Raw genomic sequence first — 17,311 nt, forward strand, 5'->3', positions numbered from 1 at the left:
GTTAATTGATTTGCTTCTTGTAACTAGGCAATTTAGGAGTGTTAAGTCAGTAGGAATTATATTAAAGGTGAGGAGTATATATATTTTAAGTACTAATACTAGTAGTAGTTGAACTTTTAATATGGCTCATTTTGTTTCCTAAATCTTTAATATTTTGTTTCAACATCTTATTGTTGACTTAAGCAAAGTAAATTTGGGGTGCTTTCTACGCAAGCATTTGAAATTTTCAAGCTGCTATTCAGTAGAACATTCAGGATTAAGGTTCACACTGTTGCTGAGGCCAGGTCACATATCAGCTCAGAGATTATAAATTATTTAGTGCCCTAGGTAATGCTCTTTCCTTTTAACTCTCCTGGCCTGCCCAGCCTCAGACCTTGAGAGTTTGAAATCTCTACCTCAACCCTGAGTAGAATGCGATTTGTATTTCTTGCCCCTATTTGATCAAACTATATTTGCTGTGTATCCTTTATTGTCTCCTTAATTCACTGCTCACTTCTTTCTATGAAGGGCTGAACGTGGTTTACAATAAACACATACAATAAAGCATAAAAGAAATATTATATGCTTTAACATGGTATAATCATTTCATTTTAGGATACCATATCTATTGTACTGCTTTGGGCTGAGAGAATTTAACAATTTGCAAGAAATTTAAAATTAAAAAGATTGAAGCTGTGGTCCTTGGAAATCCTGTTGGTTAAGATAATCTCAGGGAAGTTTTATAATTCTTTACCTGATCCCGTTGCCCCTAGGTGATGTGACAATGAGGTCTTATTTTAATATAGGCAGAATTTGTTAACTTGGTGTCATATTTTTACGTAGCAGAAAATTCTTGCATTTTTCTGGTGATGTCTTATTTCCCTTGCATGAGTCTCATATGAGCCCTGATCCTCTCAAATACACTTTTTTATTTTCTTTTAGTGATAAATATCTTATCACTGGTAAACACTGTCTCCAACTTGTCCGTGAACAATTCCCTGGAGCATCTTTTTTATCCAAGATTATATAATTATAAAATTGATACTAATACTAAAGTTAAAGAATCACACAATTTCCTTTCTCACTTATGGGAAGCTAAGGGGTCTGTTCAGGATGGAGTCATAATTCTTTGTTTGGTATATCATAAATTATTTCCACAGATTCACTGAACAAATTGAGGCATAAGGTCCTCTTTTTTTTTTTTTTTAACACATGCCTTTATCTAGTCATTTCCCTTCTGCTCCTGTTCCCCCCAGTCTTTTTCTTTAACATGACACAAGCTTTCAAATTTTATTCTTTGGGGAAAGTTGAATTTGTTTGCCAAGGGCCATGTTTTATTTTTGTTTTTGCTAGTCATAATGATATTCTCTCTCTCTCTCTGTTTTTTTTTTCCCTTGTTCCCAATGAATAGTTTTTTGTTGTAACAGTTGCCTTATGATTATGGTGTGATTTGCAGATTGGAAAAGGGAGACTTGAAGGATTATATATTACTTAGATAAACATGGTGAAAACCAGAGTGGTTTTATTTATTTATTTTTTTTAAATAAAAGCACAGCCACATGTCCTAATGGAATTTAGGGGATTTTATATGTATGTTTCTGGTGACATACCATCACCCAGACTACCCCACTGTGCATTTGTTTTTAATTAACAAAATCTAGATGCTACACCAGGACTCCAAGTGTGTCCTGTCTCATTTTCTTTCTGTAGGATATTAAAGTTGAAAGGAAAGCAAGAATATGCAAATATGACTTAGAAGAGCTGTCAGGCATTTGCCTCCTACATATCCACAGCCAGCCACATCTTCTTCCATGTAATAATTTATCCATAGAAATATGGAAAGGATGAAGGGAATGCACATAGACCAGGAGAGCTGAGTATTAAATAATTCAGGACCAAGAGTGCACAAGTGGAACACTAAGAGGACAGAACATGCTTGCTCAGGAAAATCCAAGCTGTATTTTCTACTGGCTCTCATCCTTCCGTCTGGCTGGATTCAGCCTGACTCCTCTTGGCTATTCTTAAGACTCTGGCATTTTTCTGTCAGAATAGGTCTATGAAAGTAGAAGATGAGCAAATGTTGTTCTGACTATTTTATATCTTTAAATTGTAGTAAAAGATAAGGTCTGCTATCTGTTGAGCCAAAGGACAAAATGTACAGTTGATGCTGTTTTTGGCAGCCCTGCAAATGAATACTTTGGGGAAAATCCTACAACTTTGAGTCAGTGCTCCTCCTTTTCATTGCTACATGTTGGGGGCAACTGGGTTTTTTTTTTTTTTTTTTTTTTTTCTCAACTCCCTGGCAGCCAGGGTTCCATTTTGGCCAGCTGGATAATCCAGCTTCATGGTCCCTTGCACCAGCTGGAGCAGTCAGAGCCTACCCTCATGGCTGTGTGGACTTGGGTCTAGAGTGGCAGGCAGTTGGTGTAAGTAGAAACTCCTAACTCCCCTTGGCTGCTGTGGTGTTACCAGGGCTGCCTTGGTTCTTGGCGTTCATCAGCCTTCTCAATTCTGTGAATATCAGAATCTTTCCAATGCATCAGTCTTCTGTCACTTACAGTCAGAACCCTGTCTGGTACAGAAGAAGAAGGAGGACATCCATTTCAAAAAAACACCTGGGATGATCAAATTTCTTCTTTTCCTGATATTTTGAGAACTCCTTTGATGGAATGGGTGCTGAGAGAAAGAGAGAGAGAGAGAGAGAGAGAGAGAGAGAGAGAGCAAGAGAGAGAGAATATATTGATGACATTCAGCCTTCATTTAGGTAAGACTAGTTAAATATGTCAGGCCCATGAGCTCCTTCTAATATCTTCATCAATCTGTCAGATGGTTCTCATAACATGTATAAGGCATTTGTGCCTAGGTACTTCTCAGGGAATAAAATCAATACTGAAAACATTTATAATATAAATTAAGTCCTCATGCTACTCTTAATCTTTTGGGGGAACAGTTTATTTTTGAATATTAGTATTCGATTTTTGATAAGTGATTTGTAGCTGCTGAAAGAAATTAGTTGATATGAAATAAATGATCCCCAGTAGACCTGCCTTAGTCTATGTATTTGGCTTCTGCTCATGACATTTGACAGTAGTCAGAAAGTGATTCTTTAATAAAACACACCTTTAAATAACTCTCTCAGATTAATTTCAGCTTTAAAAGTGAGAAGATGTCTTGAACTACCACTGCTGCCAGCTCAGCTGTGGATCTGAAATATCCAGCTGTGCCCTTTCTGCCTCTCTCATCACCAATGACAGACTTTGCAATCAGAATCTGTCTGGCACGTGTGTTGATGTGTGAGGCGAGATAACATCTAGCTCACTGCATTGGCTCTTCAGTGCTAGACCATAGTAAATACTTGCCTTTGTCAGCAGTGAAAGCAACATGGTTTTAGGATGCACAGGGACTGCACAGATCCACCCAGGTATGCTTTTGTCTAGGTCTACATAAAGACTCATATTCAAAGAGAATTGATTGAACAGTTAGGATGGACCTGTATGCTTAAAAGTTGCTTTTTTTTTTTTTAAAGTTCTCACTTTTCAGCAGAAGAAAAAAAATCCACCCATGGCTTCATACTACATCGTCTTATGATCTCTCTTAATTATTATGAGCCCTTTTAATTATTCTTATAGCAAAGCTAAAGGCTTGCCTGTGTGTCATTAGCCACCATTGGTATTTGATGTATTCTATTAGATCTTTGATCAAATGGATGCTAAAATAAACCCAAACCTTGAATTATCCTTAATTATATACTATCAGAAAAATCCTGATTGGTGGTTACAAAAACCAGTATTCTTTAGGAAAGCACTCTTCTAAGTGAAAAATCTCATAGAAACCATAATGGTAATAATACCTAATGACTCTTGAGCACTGTGGTGGACATTTGGTGTATGGAACCTGATATATGACTTCCAATGATCCTATGAGAAGACCCTTATTTTCTAGTTTAGGTAACAGCTCTCAGTGGAGTGACTTGTCCTGAATGCTGTAGGCCTCAATTTCAGGCCTTTCTGGCTATGTACTTGACCAAAGCCATGCACTTATCACTGGGAGCATTGCCTACCATGGTGGATTGGATTCTGGGTCAGACACCCAGGTTCCCAAGTCAAAGTAGAAGTAGTACCTGCATTCAAGTGCTCCCAGGACTGTGGGGGAATGTGGACATACGATCAACTTTACTTGACAGAACAATGAGTGTTAGGACAGGAATAGAGAAAGTGCTAAGGGAGTTTGAAGAAGGTCATTTAAATTAGATTGAGGGTCGCAGAAGTCTTGGAAGAAATGAACACTGACCTGAGGTTTGAAGGATGCCTAGGAACCTGCCAGAGGAAGATGGTGAGGAGTGATACGTGGGCAGAGGGGTGGGAGGGTTGACATGGAGCAGTTAATGGAACGGACCAGGAATTGCACAAAGGCCTGTTTGATTTCCATGGAGGCAAAGTATATAAGGGGAAAATAATAGTAAGAAGAAATATAATTGTTAGTTAAGTTTTATGTGTCAAATCTTGTTTTAGATGTTTTGCAGACATTTCATGGACTTTCTATAACAACCATTAGAGATCGAGGCCACATCATAAAGAGCCTTATCTGCTTGCATAAGAAATTTGGACATTTCCTGGACAGGCATAGGTGACCATGGGGAGATTTTATGTCATGCAAAAGGCTTATGTATTTTAGAAAGATCATAGCATTTTGGAGACTGAATTGGAGTTGGGTAAGACCTGAGTTAATGACACTGCAGGCAGTGTAGTTGTGCAGGGGACTGTGATGGTGTGCTGATGAAAGGCTTTAGGACTGAGGAGGAACAGGGAGATGCAGAAGTAGAGGTAGACAGGACTTAGTCACCAGTAGCGTATTTGGGACTGAGCTCTATCTTCATGGAGCTCGAAGATTATGAAGTGAATGAACAGAGTAGATTTCCATTGTTGGGGACTTCACAAAAAGCAATTTCAATTCAATTGTTTTCCATTTTTTTGGTTAAATCCCCCACACCTGCCCCATTTCTGGTTCCAAAAGACCCAGAGTGGAAAGTATGTACTTTGGTGCGTTCTTTCCTGGGGACTTTTAGGTGGTACTTCAATCTATTTGAAGGTCTAAGGTACCTAGGGAACCTAGTACTCTTTGAATGTTTTCATGCCCTTATTCCTTCCAAGTGCTTAAGATATAGAAAAATGCCCTTGGTGAGAAATGTTGAAAGTGTTTTCATATTTTTATGTCCTACTTTCTGTTTAGAAATGTTCTGTTCACATAATGACAAAACAAAAAAAGAGGCTTGATACAAAATTGGTTTTTCTTTCACTTTCAACTAAATTTGTATTTCTTTGCTCTTTAGGAAAAAACAGCACATGATCTGAAACTGACCTAGGTGAAGCCCTGATTTGGAGATGTTCATTAAAAAGCATGTGTTTATTAAAAAGCATATAAAGCTTGAGTTCTATTATAGACAAGCCTGACTAGGGATTTTATTGCTAGCTTTATTGGATAATTTTGTTATTATAAAAATTGATATTTAAAAATTATAATTCCCATATAACCATTATAAGAATTATATATTTAAAATAAGAAATGCACATTTATTTTTAAATTCCCTTTTGATTTTTTATTTAAATGCTATTCCTCTTATCTGTTAACAATGTAAGGAAATCTGAAATTCTTGATAGCTGGGAATATATGCGAATCTTAATTAGTCTCTTTAGATTTAATTATCTGATACATTCCCAAACTTTTCAAACCTCACTTTTGGTCCATCTTGAAATACCTGTACCAGGACTGATCAAGACTGACTGATGCATGGACTGGGAGCCACGTGGGCCCCTGGCCTGGCTCAGCGCAGAGGCACTCTGTTCCATTCAGAGTCTCAGATGTCTGCCTCTCTGCAAAGCTGTGAAGCCAATGTCTATAGCTGCTAAGCATGAAATCCCCTGCTTCTGTTTGTTTCTTTTGTTGCCACGAGTTAATAGGGACAGAGACAGGAGACAGCCCAGAACAAAGCAGAAATAATGGAGTATTTCACCCCAAAAGGGAATGTGGATTGAGAAATACAAAGGGTAAGGCAAAGACAGACTTAGTGTCCTAAGGCAGTGTGATATATTGGCCAGAGTCTCAGTACTGGGACAATTCCTGACCAAAGCCTTCATCTATAAGCTCTGAGCAGCTCACATGGCTGAAAGGTTTGACCCATCTTCTGTAAAAACAATTTGTTTTTCTCACTAGGGTTTCAAAGGACCACAGGATTTTTCACCCCCCAAAACTCTTGCAACTTGGGGAAGAGTCTTCTCTTGGGCTATATTTGGCAGTCAAGGGTACACTTGATAGCACTGTATGGCTCTGCTTTTATTATTTCTGCTGCTAGTGGTGCCATTTTGAATTTATGATCTTTTCACTTGTTTGCAAGAACTACCAGTTATTCCAAGACACCTTTTTTCTTCTTAAGTAGAAAGACAGGATTAGCTAAGAAATTGCTTGTTCCCTCTAGGTTATTTTCTTCACAGACATCTCTGTACAATCCAGTTTGTTCATGTATTTTTTCCTGTATTCCCTTCCAACACACATTATTTCTTTAGTGTTTGCTTTATTAAAGTAAAATTTACCTGTACATATATTTTAAGGAGGAAAAAATTGGAGGACTGTTCCAATAGACAATTTTTTCCTTACTGCCTTGTGTAAAATTAAAAATCTGTATTTCCAGAATGGGCTTCTCTTGACACAAGCATTGTCCTTTCCAGAGGACAGAGAAGGTTAGGTGAAAGAAGTAAGCACTTGGAAAAAGAAGCCAACAGCCTCTCAATATCCTTGTCTTCCATCCCAGCCAATCCTTCCTCCTCCTTCCCAGCTCCCTAATTCAGCCTCTGGAGCTCTAAGGATACTGTTTCTCTTCCAATTCTTCTAATTCAGTGAGTAAAATCTGAATAGACCCTTTATCTGGCATGAATGGTTTGTTAGCTGTGAAACTGCCCATGCAATACAAAGACTGCATCTTCCCCTTCCTCTGCCAACCATCCTTCTCTTCAGTTACACAGGCAAGCTTACTTAAAGAACTCTCTCACCACCTTAAAACAACAGAAACAACCCACATCTGATGCTCTGATCCCTGACTCTGGATATGGCAGTTCAAGAGCCATGAGGGCATGAGCCACGGCTCTGGAACTGCACAGCCCTGACTTGAGCCCAAGCTCTGCCACTTAATAATGTCCTGGTGTTCTTATCTGTGTGGCCCTCTCTAAGAATGACTCTAAAGTCCCTTCTGCATGACACACCCTCTGAGGTTAGAGGTCCATCATTCCATAGGCTTGGAAAACAGCCCTAGAGCCAGACTGCCAGGGTTTGAATCCTGTTCTTCCTAGGCCAGGGTCTTAACATCTTTGAGCCTTAGTTTCCTTGTCTTAAACTGGGAACTTTATAGTATGTCTCTTACTGTACTGTTCTGGGGAAGGAGTGAATTAATACATACAGATCACTTATACTCAGTGCTCCATAGTACTAGCTGCCTTTGGTTTTGTTTTAACTTACGAGGACACCCACCTGTCATCATGTCTCTTTTCCACAGAGCTCAAGCAGCTCTGACATATTCTGAAACACACTTGGCATTGTGTTGTACTTTGTATTGAATTACATTTGCAAAATACAGACCCAGATTTGACTGTTACACCTTGGAAAACATTCTGCACTAAATCTAAAGGTCATTTTAGATATTTAAGCACTCGATGTTGTATTCATTGAATCTATTTAGTGTTTGAGGACACTTATAGAGGCCGGGGGTGTGGCTTAGTGGTGGAGTGCTTGTCTTAGTATTCCTGAGGTCTTGGGTTCAATTTCCAGCGCTGAAGAAGGAAGGAAATCCTTGTGGAAATTAATTTCCTTTCAAAAACTTCTTTTTAAAAAGCTATTATGAGAGTTGGTGAGGGTCAAAAGTCAAAATACACAGTTGCTTCTTTCTTATTTTGAAACCAGACTGCATGAGAAATATATCCAGTTGGTTATAAGTGAGCTTTCTGCTTTTAAGTACATACTCACAGACATTTCATTAATCTGACAAGTACTTTTGAGTGCTGAGCTAAGCCCTACCGTTGTCTAGAAAAAGACACAGCTATCTGTCATAGGAGCCTTTGGATTTTGTCTGGTAAAACCCATATTTAAATAAGGAGGAAATAGAGTGGGAGTTGGGCAGTGACTCCGTGACTATGGGGAAGTCCCAAAGCTGACTGAAGGAAAATTTCCAGCAGCTATACAGAGCTTCAATCAAATTGAAATCCTGCTCAGAATAAAATCTTGTATTCATGATGAAAAACAGAGCATCAGTTGAGACAAATGCCATGTCCCAAAAGGCTGGGAATTTCATGACACTGGCTGGTAGGAAATAGTGGCTGTGCAGGGGCTGCTGCCAGAATGGGAGGCTTTTGAGCATGTCGCTCAGCCAGAAATGTGTAGTGATGGGACAACAAGCTCTGTTGCTTTATTTTGATGCCTGGCCACCTTCAGAAGTGGTAAAATTAAGGTTTTGTGACTCAACAATGGATATGTCCTTGGGTCTGTGTGCATATTTCTATGAACTGATATAACTGAGAGTTAGAAAAAAATAAAAACCAAAGCATGTGGGATAGTATTACTCAGTGCTAGAAGCGTGCATACAGGACCAAGAAGTGGAAGAAGGATTTGTTTTCTGAGAGAATTGAAGAAGACTTCCCAGATCAGAGGCCCTCTAAGCAGCAGAGCTTTGAGTAGGGATTGTCAGTGCAAGTACACAGGACCATTGTGGTAAGAAGGCTAAGTGCTAAGACTTTGAGAGACTAATGAGTGATATGGATAGTTAGAGTCATGAAGGTGGAAATGTGCAGGGAAATGAAATATACAATTAAGTGCTTACCTGGTGCTCTAAGGTACTGACTTATTGAGGAGAAATTCACTGAGTTTGATGTTCTGCCAGGCTTGCCAAATGTCTGACACTGTCCCCAACAGTAATGAGGACAGTTTTGAAATGATCTTGCTGGTTCGGTGCAGGGTCACCAGATGAAATGGCAAACTCTCATTTTATCCTTGCAATCTTAGTTTTTTTTTTTTTTTTTTTTTTTTTCCAAACTTGGGTTTGACTCAAGGCCTTGCACTTGCTAGGCAGGTGTTTTAGCACTTGAACTATGCCCCAGTCTTTTTCATTTTAGTTATTCTTCAGGTTGGGTCTTGCATTTGTGCCTGAGGCTGACCTCAGGCTATGATCGTCCTACCTGTGACTCTCACATAATGGATCACTAGTGCACCCCACCATGCCAAGCTTGTTGGTTGAGATGGAGTCTTGCCAACTTTTTGCCCAGGTTGACCTCTAACCGTGATTCTTCTGATCTCCACTGCCTGAGCTGTTAGGATTATAGACATGAGTCACCACTGATTTTTTCATTCCTAATACATGTGATCACATTCCTTCTTTAAGCAAATATTCCTATTGTTTATGCTTGCTTCTGCATTATAGCTACTCCATATTTCAGCTAAGGATCAGACGATTAGGTGATTTGCTACAACACAGTTATCACTGATGATAGCTCTGACCTTCGCCCTCTCTTAGAACCATTTCCTCACATGCAACATTGGTAAAGACTTGTGTGTGCATGCTAGGGGGTGGCCTTGGCTTAGGTAGATGCCCTGAGTTCTTCCAGAAAGGAGCAAGTCATACTGACTGTGTGGGAAAAAACTCATGAACTGAGGTAGTCTAGGCAAGGGAGACTGTGACCTTGGCTGCCCCACAGAGGGTATTATTATAATTTAGTCTGGCTCTGTTCTCTAGCTCCTGCTGCAATCTGAGGCCAAAGGTTGTGTGTGTGTGTTTAGCATCTCGTGTTGAACTGGGAGCTGTGGAGATTGCTGTGATCTGATACAAGGGAATGTGCTCCAATCTGGGCTGTGGGCTGCCAGGACCTTGCCCAAGGACTCTAACCAGCAGCCAAGATACCTTAGGAAAATGAACATCATGACAGACAGTTATTTGCCTGTCTGGCACCTTTCTTAGTAGTGTAAGGCATTGAACCCATGCCTTGTAACATCCTCCTGAAGAAAGGAAGTGGCAGATAGTGTTAAACGTTACTGGTTAATAATGGGGAAATTGAAGCATGGATAGGTTTATGGGGCTTGAGTGGACTCACATAAAGCCTCAGTGTCTGGCCTGGGAATGAAGCCCGAGTTTGCTGCTCACTGTCAGGACTGCCGACAGCATTGTGTCTTGCATTGTACAGCAGTGAAAAGGGCTTACTCTCAACAATGCGAGAGCTGCTATAGGAGACAAACACAATGAACTTGGGTACAGTATAGTCTAGAGGCCAAAATGAGTAATTTTAAGTAAATTGACTATAAGATCAAAATCTCCATTAAGTTTTAAAACAAAAAACAAATGAAACTCTGTACAGTTTTTAGGAACTAACTCAAAAAAACGTGAACATTTTCGTTCATTTGAAGTGGCACAAACTTAAAGTTCTCTTGCTTCAAAACATGACACTTTTCTTGTTAACCATGAGATTTATTTATTGCTAAGATTCTGTGATTTATTTTAAAGATTCTACCTTTATTAATAACTGTCAATCTAGCTTTATTTTCCCACATGCCTTTTTTTCCATAGCCTGAGTTTTGGAGGGAGGTTTTTGATTTATTAAGATTTAGTTTGAGTTCTTCCAGAACAATTAGAATTACACAGACAGGAATTCATGAAAGTGGTGGAGCTGTGCATGGGAAGTTGGCGTGTTGGGGGTCTTTGCATTTTATGTGATTGGAATCGTAGGAGTGGAATGACATTACTGGGAAGAATATATAGAAGGAAGAAGTGGAATATCATTGCTCGGTTGCTTTTTTTATGTCTTACGTGACCTAGGTGTCCTGAAATAAATTAGCAGGTGGTATAAATACTGATGGGCTTAGGTACAAAGTTTTTATACTATGGATTTTAATGGGTGTATGAAAAGGAAATTCTGGAACTTTGGGCTGAAATGTATTGACCAATATTGGTCTCTGAACAATTTTTAAAAGATAATATAGCATAATTGCATTTTGTATTTTTAAATTATGATAGTTTGGGCCAGGTTAGTTGGACCAGTTCCTCTGCCCTACAGTCCAAGTTAGGCCAGAGGAATTCTGGCACAGGAGCTGATCAAAAATGGTGATCTCTAGAGCATGAATGGAGCCTCTCTCCACTTCCCTCAACAAGACCCAAAGCAAACCAGTAAGAGAAGCTATGTAGTAATGTTGCCTGTCATAATTGAACATGGAAGACCTCTCCTATGTGTGAATAGCTGCTAGCCAGGAGCTATCTTCAAGGGAATGAATATATAAGTATACACACATAGATCTTTCTCTGGTAAAAACTCTGTCTGAGAGACTTGTTTTCTCGTGGATGAGAAAAAGGTTGTGAAAGTCAGACAATGTGAGCCAGTCTTCATATGAATCCTGAATGAGAAGTGTTGGCATCTAAAAGGCTGTTTACAGTTGTGGTCATTAATCTTGTAGGAAGAGGCATAATGGAACTAAAGTAAGGCCAAAGAAGAACAACTAGATGAAGGGGTAGGAGGGATTGCCATATGAAGGCAGACTGAAATAATTAGGACTCCTCAGGCTTGAAAAGACTGAGAGGAAATGTGATTACAGTTTAATAAATCCGTGTAGAATATGGATCATAAAAATTGTTTACTGGAAGTCAGTTGAACCTCTTAAAAACTGAGGAAAATTAAGTTAGGCAAAAAGAAGCTCTAAATCTACCAAGAAAGTAGATCTTGTTCATCAAAACCACTCTTAGGGAAGTAGGGTAACTTCTCGCATTGACATGAAGTGGAAAAGTCAAGAATTTCTCTTATTTTGACACCATTTTCTTAAAGCATGATGGACCCAGAAAGCATAGGATAAGTGTGCTATTAGCCTTTGTATTTTCTCTTTTCCTAGGTAAAATATAAATGTCATTCATTTTCAGCCAACATTTATTTATTGAGGGTAGTTTCTGTACCCTATTCTCTGTCAGGCACTGGGGATACTGGGATAAAGATGGACAGACTTGGTTCCAAAGCCTGGTGATGAATAAGAAACTGTAATTGTATGATGAATTCACAAACATGCTGGGACAGGTTGACATCAATTGCCAGTGTAGTTTTAGAATCAGTGATATATGCTGATAGCCTTGACTGGAGCAGGTCAATGAGGGCCTTGAGGGTTTGGGCCCAAGAGCAGGCAGAAGTCACTGGAACAGATTAAACAGATATAATCAAATTTTCTTTTTATAATCAAAAATACTGACTGCTGAGTGGAAAACAGAGAGAGCAAGAAAGAGTAAATTCACTCTGGAACTGATGGGAGAATGTTGGTGTCCAGGTGATGCTGGCCTGGGCTGGAGAGAAGTGGATTCTAGAGCCATTTCAAATGCTCTGTATACCAGATTTGTTGATCAGATGTGAAAAAATGCAAGAGAGAAATACTTAAACTTGATTTATGATAGCCAATTAAGACTCAGATTTTATCTGAAGGAGAAGAATCAACACAAACGTTTTGTAAGTCTCTTCCTTCATGATCTCTAGATGATCCGTAAGTTAGTAGACCTTCCTTCTTTCCTCCCTCCCGGTCTCCTCCCTACCCTCCTTCTTTCTCTCTTGAGTCATTAGAGCCTAAATATTTCAAGCTGTCACAAAACTGGCACATGGTCTGCCCCCAGTAAATGCATGTGGGATAAATCGAAAGATCAAACCCTTCATGAATAATACCCTGTCTCCCAAATGCACTTGTTTTTACTCATGCATGGCAAACATGTTTGTGTGGTACCCGAACTACACTGCTGTTCATAATATCCTGAGGTCAGTGGACCCGAAACAGAATTTAACAAAGGTCAAAAAAGGCAGAGATATGTACATGGACTCTGTTTAATGATTTAAAAACTTTTTGTCTTTAATTGATATCAAAGAGTTATAAGACTAAGGACTGCAGAAATAGCTCAGTGAAGAAGAGCTTGCCTAGAATGCACAAGGGCCTGGCTTCAAAGCCCTAGAATGCACTGAAAAAAAAGCTATAAGGATAGAACAAAGAATTTTCTATGGGCTCCTATTCATCTTCACCAGTGAAGATTTTTCCAGTGTTTGCTTTATCATGCTCCTCATCAGATGGAGATGGAAATGAGAGATTTAGATTTTTTTCTGAGCCATTTAATTCCAGACATCAAGACCCTTCACCTCTAAGTACTTTAGTGTGTGTTTTCTGAGAACAATGGTTTTTCCTTATATAACCACATTACAGTTATTTAATTCAGAAAATTTAACCTTATGCAACACCGTTATCTAATATGCAGTCTATATTCAGTCCTCACTATTGTCCCAATAATGTCATTAATGGCACCTTTTCCATCCTGATTCAGAATCTAATCTAAGATATGTGGCATTTCATATTGTATCTTCTTAACCTGAAATGGGTCCTTCATTTTGACTTTTTAATATATTGATATTTTAGAAAGCAGTCCAGTAATATTATAGGATGCTCAGATTGGCCTTATCCAGTTTCCTAGTGGTTAGGTTCAGGTGATGTATGTTGGTGGGAATGTTGCCCGGTGGTGTCATGCCCTTGCTGTGACAGGAAGAGAAGCAGTGCGTCCATATGTCTCATGACTGGGATTGGAAGCATTAATCACTTGGTTAAGGTAGTGTTGTCTAGGTTTCTCCACTCTAATGTCACCCTTTTCCTCATACTTGATAGTTAACCCAGTTACTTAATATTTGTCTAGTCATTTCTAATGTTACTAATGTTTATTTCCAACCATATTTTCTCTATCTCTTGGCAGTGTTTTAGAGCGCTTTGCTGCAAGGGACCACCACCTGCACGACCAGAATATGACCTGGTTTGCATAGGCCTCTCGGGTTCTGGCAAGACCAGCTTGCTGTCAAAACTCTGCAGTGAAAGCCCTGAGAACGTTGTGTCAACCACAGGTGGGTGCCGTGCCAAGTGGCTGTCCCTGCCCTCTTTCTCAGCCCCCAGCCTTTCTAGTTTCCTATGCTACTTATTTGACTCCTCCCGTGCCTTCTATTTATAGTATAATGCTTCAATCTGTATACTTCACTTTTAAATATGGATTCCTTTTCAAAAAAAAGTTTTTGAGGTGGGGGCTTAATAGCATTAAATTGCTGCATCCTGTGCCCCTCTTGCAGGTCATTTCGGTGGCACAGAATAAAGCAAGTTTCAGAAAAATTGTCATACAAAATATATTTGAAGTCTGGAACTCTGGTCCTATGACACAATGGATCATCTCAGGCCCACTGAGTGCTATCCTCCCTTGAGGTGTCACTCCAGCCTGCTTTTGTTGGTCTTCCACTCCCTAAACAGCACCACTGATGTAGTCTGGATTCTCTTTCCTCCTCATTTGTCAACTGGATGATAGTGGTGCAGGGTACCATTGATTAGCTTTACCATGTTGCTTTTTGACTTTTTAAAGAAAAGTCAGTCAAGGATGGTGGTTTTGCATCAGGGAATATTTTTCTCTCAGGAAATATTTGGCAATGTGTGGAGACATTTTGACCAGTGATGACACTAAACGCCCTATAATGCACCGAGCAGCCCCCACAATGTAGAGTTATCCAGCCCATAATGTTGTCAGTGCCAAAGTGGACAGACCCTGGCCTAGGGTCTGTCACTACTGAAATGCTTCCTCTTTCACTTCTGACAGTGAAGCAGGAAGGAAGGTATAAATTAGAAACACTAATGGAAGGATGGTTGTAAGAGTGAAGAATGGAGCTGCTGTGGTAGGAGACTGATAAGGAAGTAGTGGAAGATATTGCCTGGTAAAGTTGAAAAGATTGTTTATTCAGTCAGATTTTTGAGCACCTGTTATGTGCTAGGTCTAGGACAATTTGATAATAATGCACCTAGCATTCAGGAAACTCACTGTACAAAGGAGAGACAGCATGGTCAGTGTTGTCTTGCATGGGACAAAGGCAAGATGCCTGGTGAAATTTTCTACATTTACTGATAAGTGAGCCAGGTTGATGAGCAGGACCTAGAGGTTGAGGTGAGAGAAAAAAGAGGATTTGGAGACAGAGGGAAAGCTTGTGTGAAGGCAGTGGGGCATGCAGTAGAATAGAGGCTTCCTGGGAACCACATTTCTATGTGGCTGCAACATATGTTTCATAGAGTGATAGGTGGCCTTGGCAAACTTTAAACCAAGCTCAGAACTTTGAGCTTCCCCTGGAGAGAGTGAAGAGACATCAGAGTATCTTAAGCAAGGAAATGGCATGAACAGATATCTGTTTGAGAAGGAGCAAGCTGCCGTGATATGGGGGCTTAATTGTGAGGAGCACTGTTGAGAGGTAGGAGGACACAAAGTAATGAAGGCCTTAGTTAAGAAAGAATGGAGAACAAGGAATGGATCAGACACAGAATTTGAGAGCTGGAATTGACAGGGCTTGGTGACTGGTCAGTTTTGGAAGGTGAAAGAGAAAAAGAAGCCAATAATGATACAATTCCTAGCATAGATGGTGAAATCATTTACCAGGGTTTCCTGACAAGTAGGAAAAACTTGATGATCAAGAGCCTTACATCAGTTCAGGTTAGGTTTTGGCACCAACTAAATTAGAAAGAAAGTGCAGGACTTGAGAACTCTTCAGATCTTAGGATTATAGGTAAGAAACTGTAGAACTAAAAAGAAAAACAGCTTTGTTAAAGGGTGCACGAAGGAAAGCGTAAGGGGTCTATAACAAGTTATGAGCCCACAGAGGACAAGCAGAGATCTGAAACATAATTTCTTTGCACAAGCCATTCCTAACTACCTTCCTTTTTTCTCAATCAGGACCTGAGTCCTGCCTCTTCTTCCCACTCAGCATGGTCTGTAGCTCTACAACGTAGAGCCGGCCATACCACATTCTTCTCATGTCTATCTCCTGAGTTGAAGCTAAGTGCAGGTGGAGCATCTTGCTTGGCATTGTACACCTATCGCCTAGCCCAGGCTTTGGGCCGGATATAGACATTTGTGGAATGAATAAGCAAATGACAATGAATTGACTCTACATAGTGTTCTTGATGTCCTCTGTAAGCTTCATAACAGTCTTCTATGCTAGGCACTTTTTCATATTGTGTTATTAAATTATCTGAGGATCAAAGGTATAGTGACATGTCCACTGTTATACAGCTAGTGACAGAGGATGTCAGGTCAGTTCTTCAAATGAGGTTTGATGGCAGTTAAGGTGTAGGATTTCTGTTGCAAATATATACATACTGGTTGTTGTAAATTTATAGTTATCTTTTGAGTAATGTGCTGTGACGTTACCAATCTTTATTAGCTTAGTTTCAGGCACATAAACTTGGAAAATATGTCTAAGAGAACCAAAAAGTATGCTTTTCTTCATTTATCGGAGTTATTTTCTACATTATTACTAGAAGAGTTTTGAAATATCATGTAAAAAATCTGTGATTCTATAATTTATCTGTAGGTTATATATTTGTTTTCACTAAATTTTTAAATAACATGTTATCCTTTTTACTGGCCACAAAAATAACATATGTACTAGTTGATTTTCTCATGAATTAGATATTAAATTGGCTAACATTTTGAATATCAAACTTCTAAGATTTACAGTTATTCTGAACTTGGCACAGTACCTTTTTAGAGGCCTCTTTGGCAGTCCTTGCCATCAGGAAATTTACACTGGGTTTGGAAAATAGGTTTCTAGGCTCTGTGGTTAAGACAGAATGTGATATGGACTATACCTGAAGGTATAAACTTGAAAGCTAAAAGGGATCATTTCTAATTGGGGGGACCAAAGAAGGCTTCATAATGAACATTACATTTGAATAGGGCCTTATATGGGGCCGGTAGGATTTAATCAATAGTGAGTAATGAGGAGAGTAAGGATCAAAAGTATAGGTGATTCAGAGAAAAGTTGATCTTACTGGATCAAGTTTCAGGATACTGAGATGTAGGAAGTGTTGGGATACAAGGCTAGAGACTAGAGAACCTGTTAGGAGAGATCCAGTAGGGACAATAATTGTAAACAGGGAGAGTTAAAGACACATGTAATTGATACTGTATTCATATGGACAATTATGTTGTGTGATAAAGAGGAAAGAAAAGGAATTTATTATGACTCAACTTTCTAGATTTGTGTGTGAATTACAAAAAGAAGTAGGGAAAGCACGACTAGTGGTTTTGAGGTAAAAAATAATAAGAAAGTTAGGTTTGGATATTTTGAGATGTTGGCAGGATATCCAACAATGATCCAAATGCTCAAAAGAGCTAGTGACTCCAGTAATGAGTAAGGACTTCTGATTCTGGTTAACGTGGAATAATAATAGGAACTGGTTTATCTCCCACCTGAAGCAGCAACAACAAGCAAGCAAACAAACAAAC

The 17,311-nt window shown here is 39.3% G+C and overlaps 1 protein-coding gene across 5 annotated transcripts in view; it reads left to right on the top strand.

The window, feature by feature from the left end:
* Arl15 (ARF like GTPase 15) overlaps window positions 1–17,311 on the top strand; it is a 384,701-nt gene that overhangs the window by 114,018 nt on the left and 253,372 nt on the right. For all 5 annotated transcript variants that reach the window (XR_012449178.1, XM_020171995.2, XM_074077502.1 and 2 more), the window contains exon 2: window positions 13,757–13,901. Coding sequence is in view for 4 of the 5 variants with exons in the window: in XM_020171995.2 (XP_020027584.1) it covers window positions 13,757–13,901 (145 nt within the window). In the remaining variant the exon portion in view is untranslated. The remainder of the gene's footprint in view (window positions 1–13,756; window positions 13,902–17,311) is intronic.

The sequence above is a fragment of the Castor canadensis genome, chromosome 6, assembly GCF_047511655.1.
Source record: "Castor canadensis chromosome 6, mCasCan1.hap1v2, whole genome shotgun sequence".
Taxonomy (NCBI): Eukaryota; Metazoa; Chordata; class Mammalia; order Rodentia; family Castoridae; genus Castor; species Castor canadensis.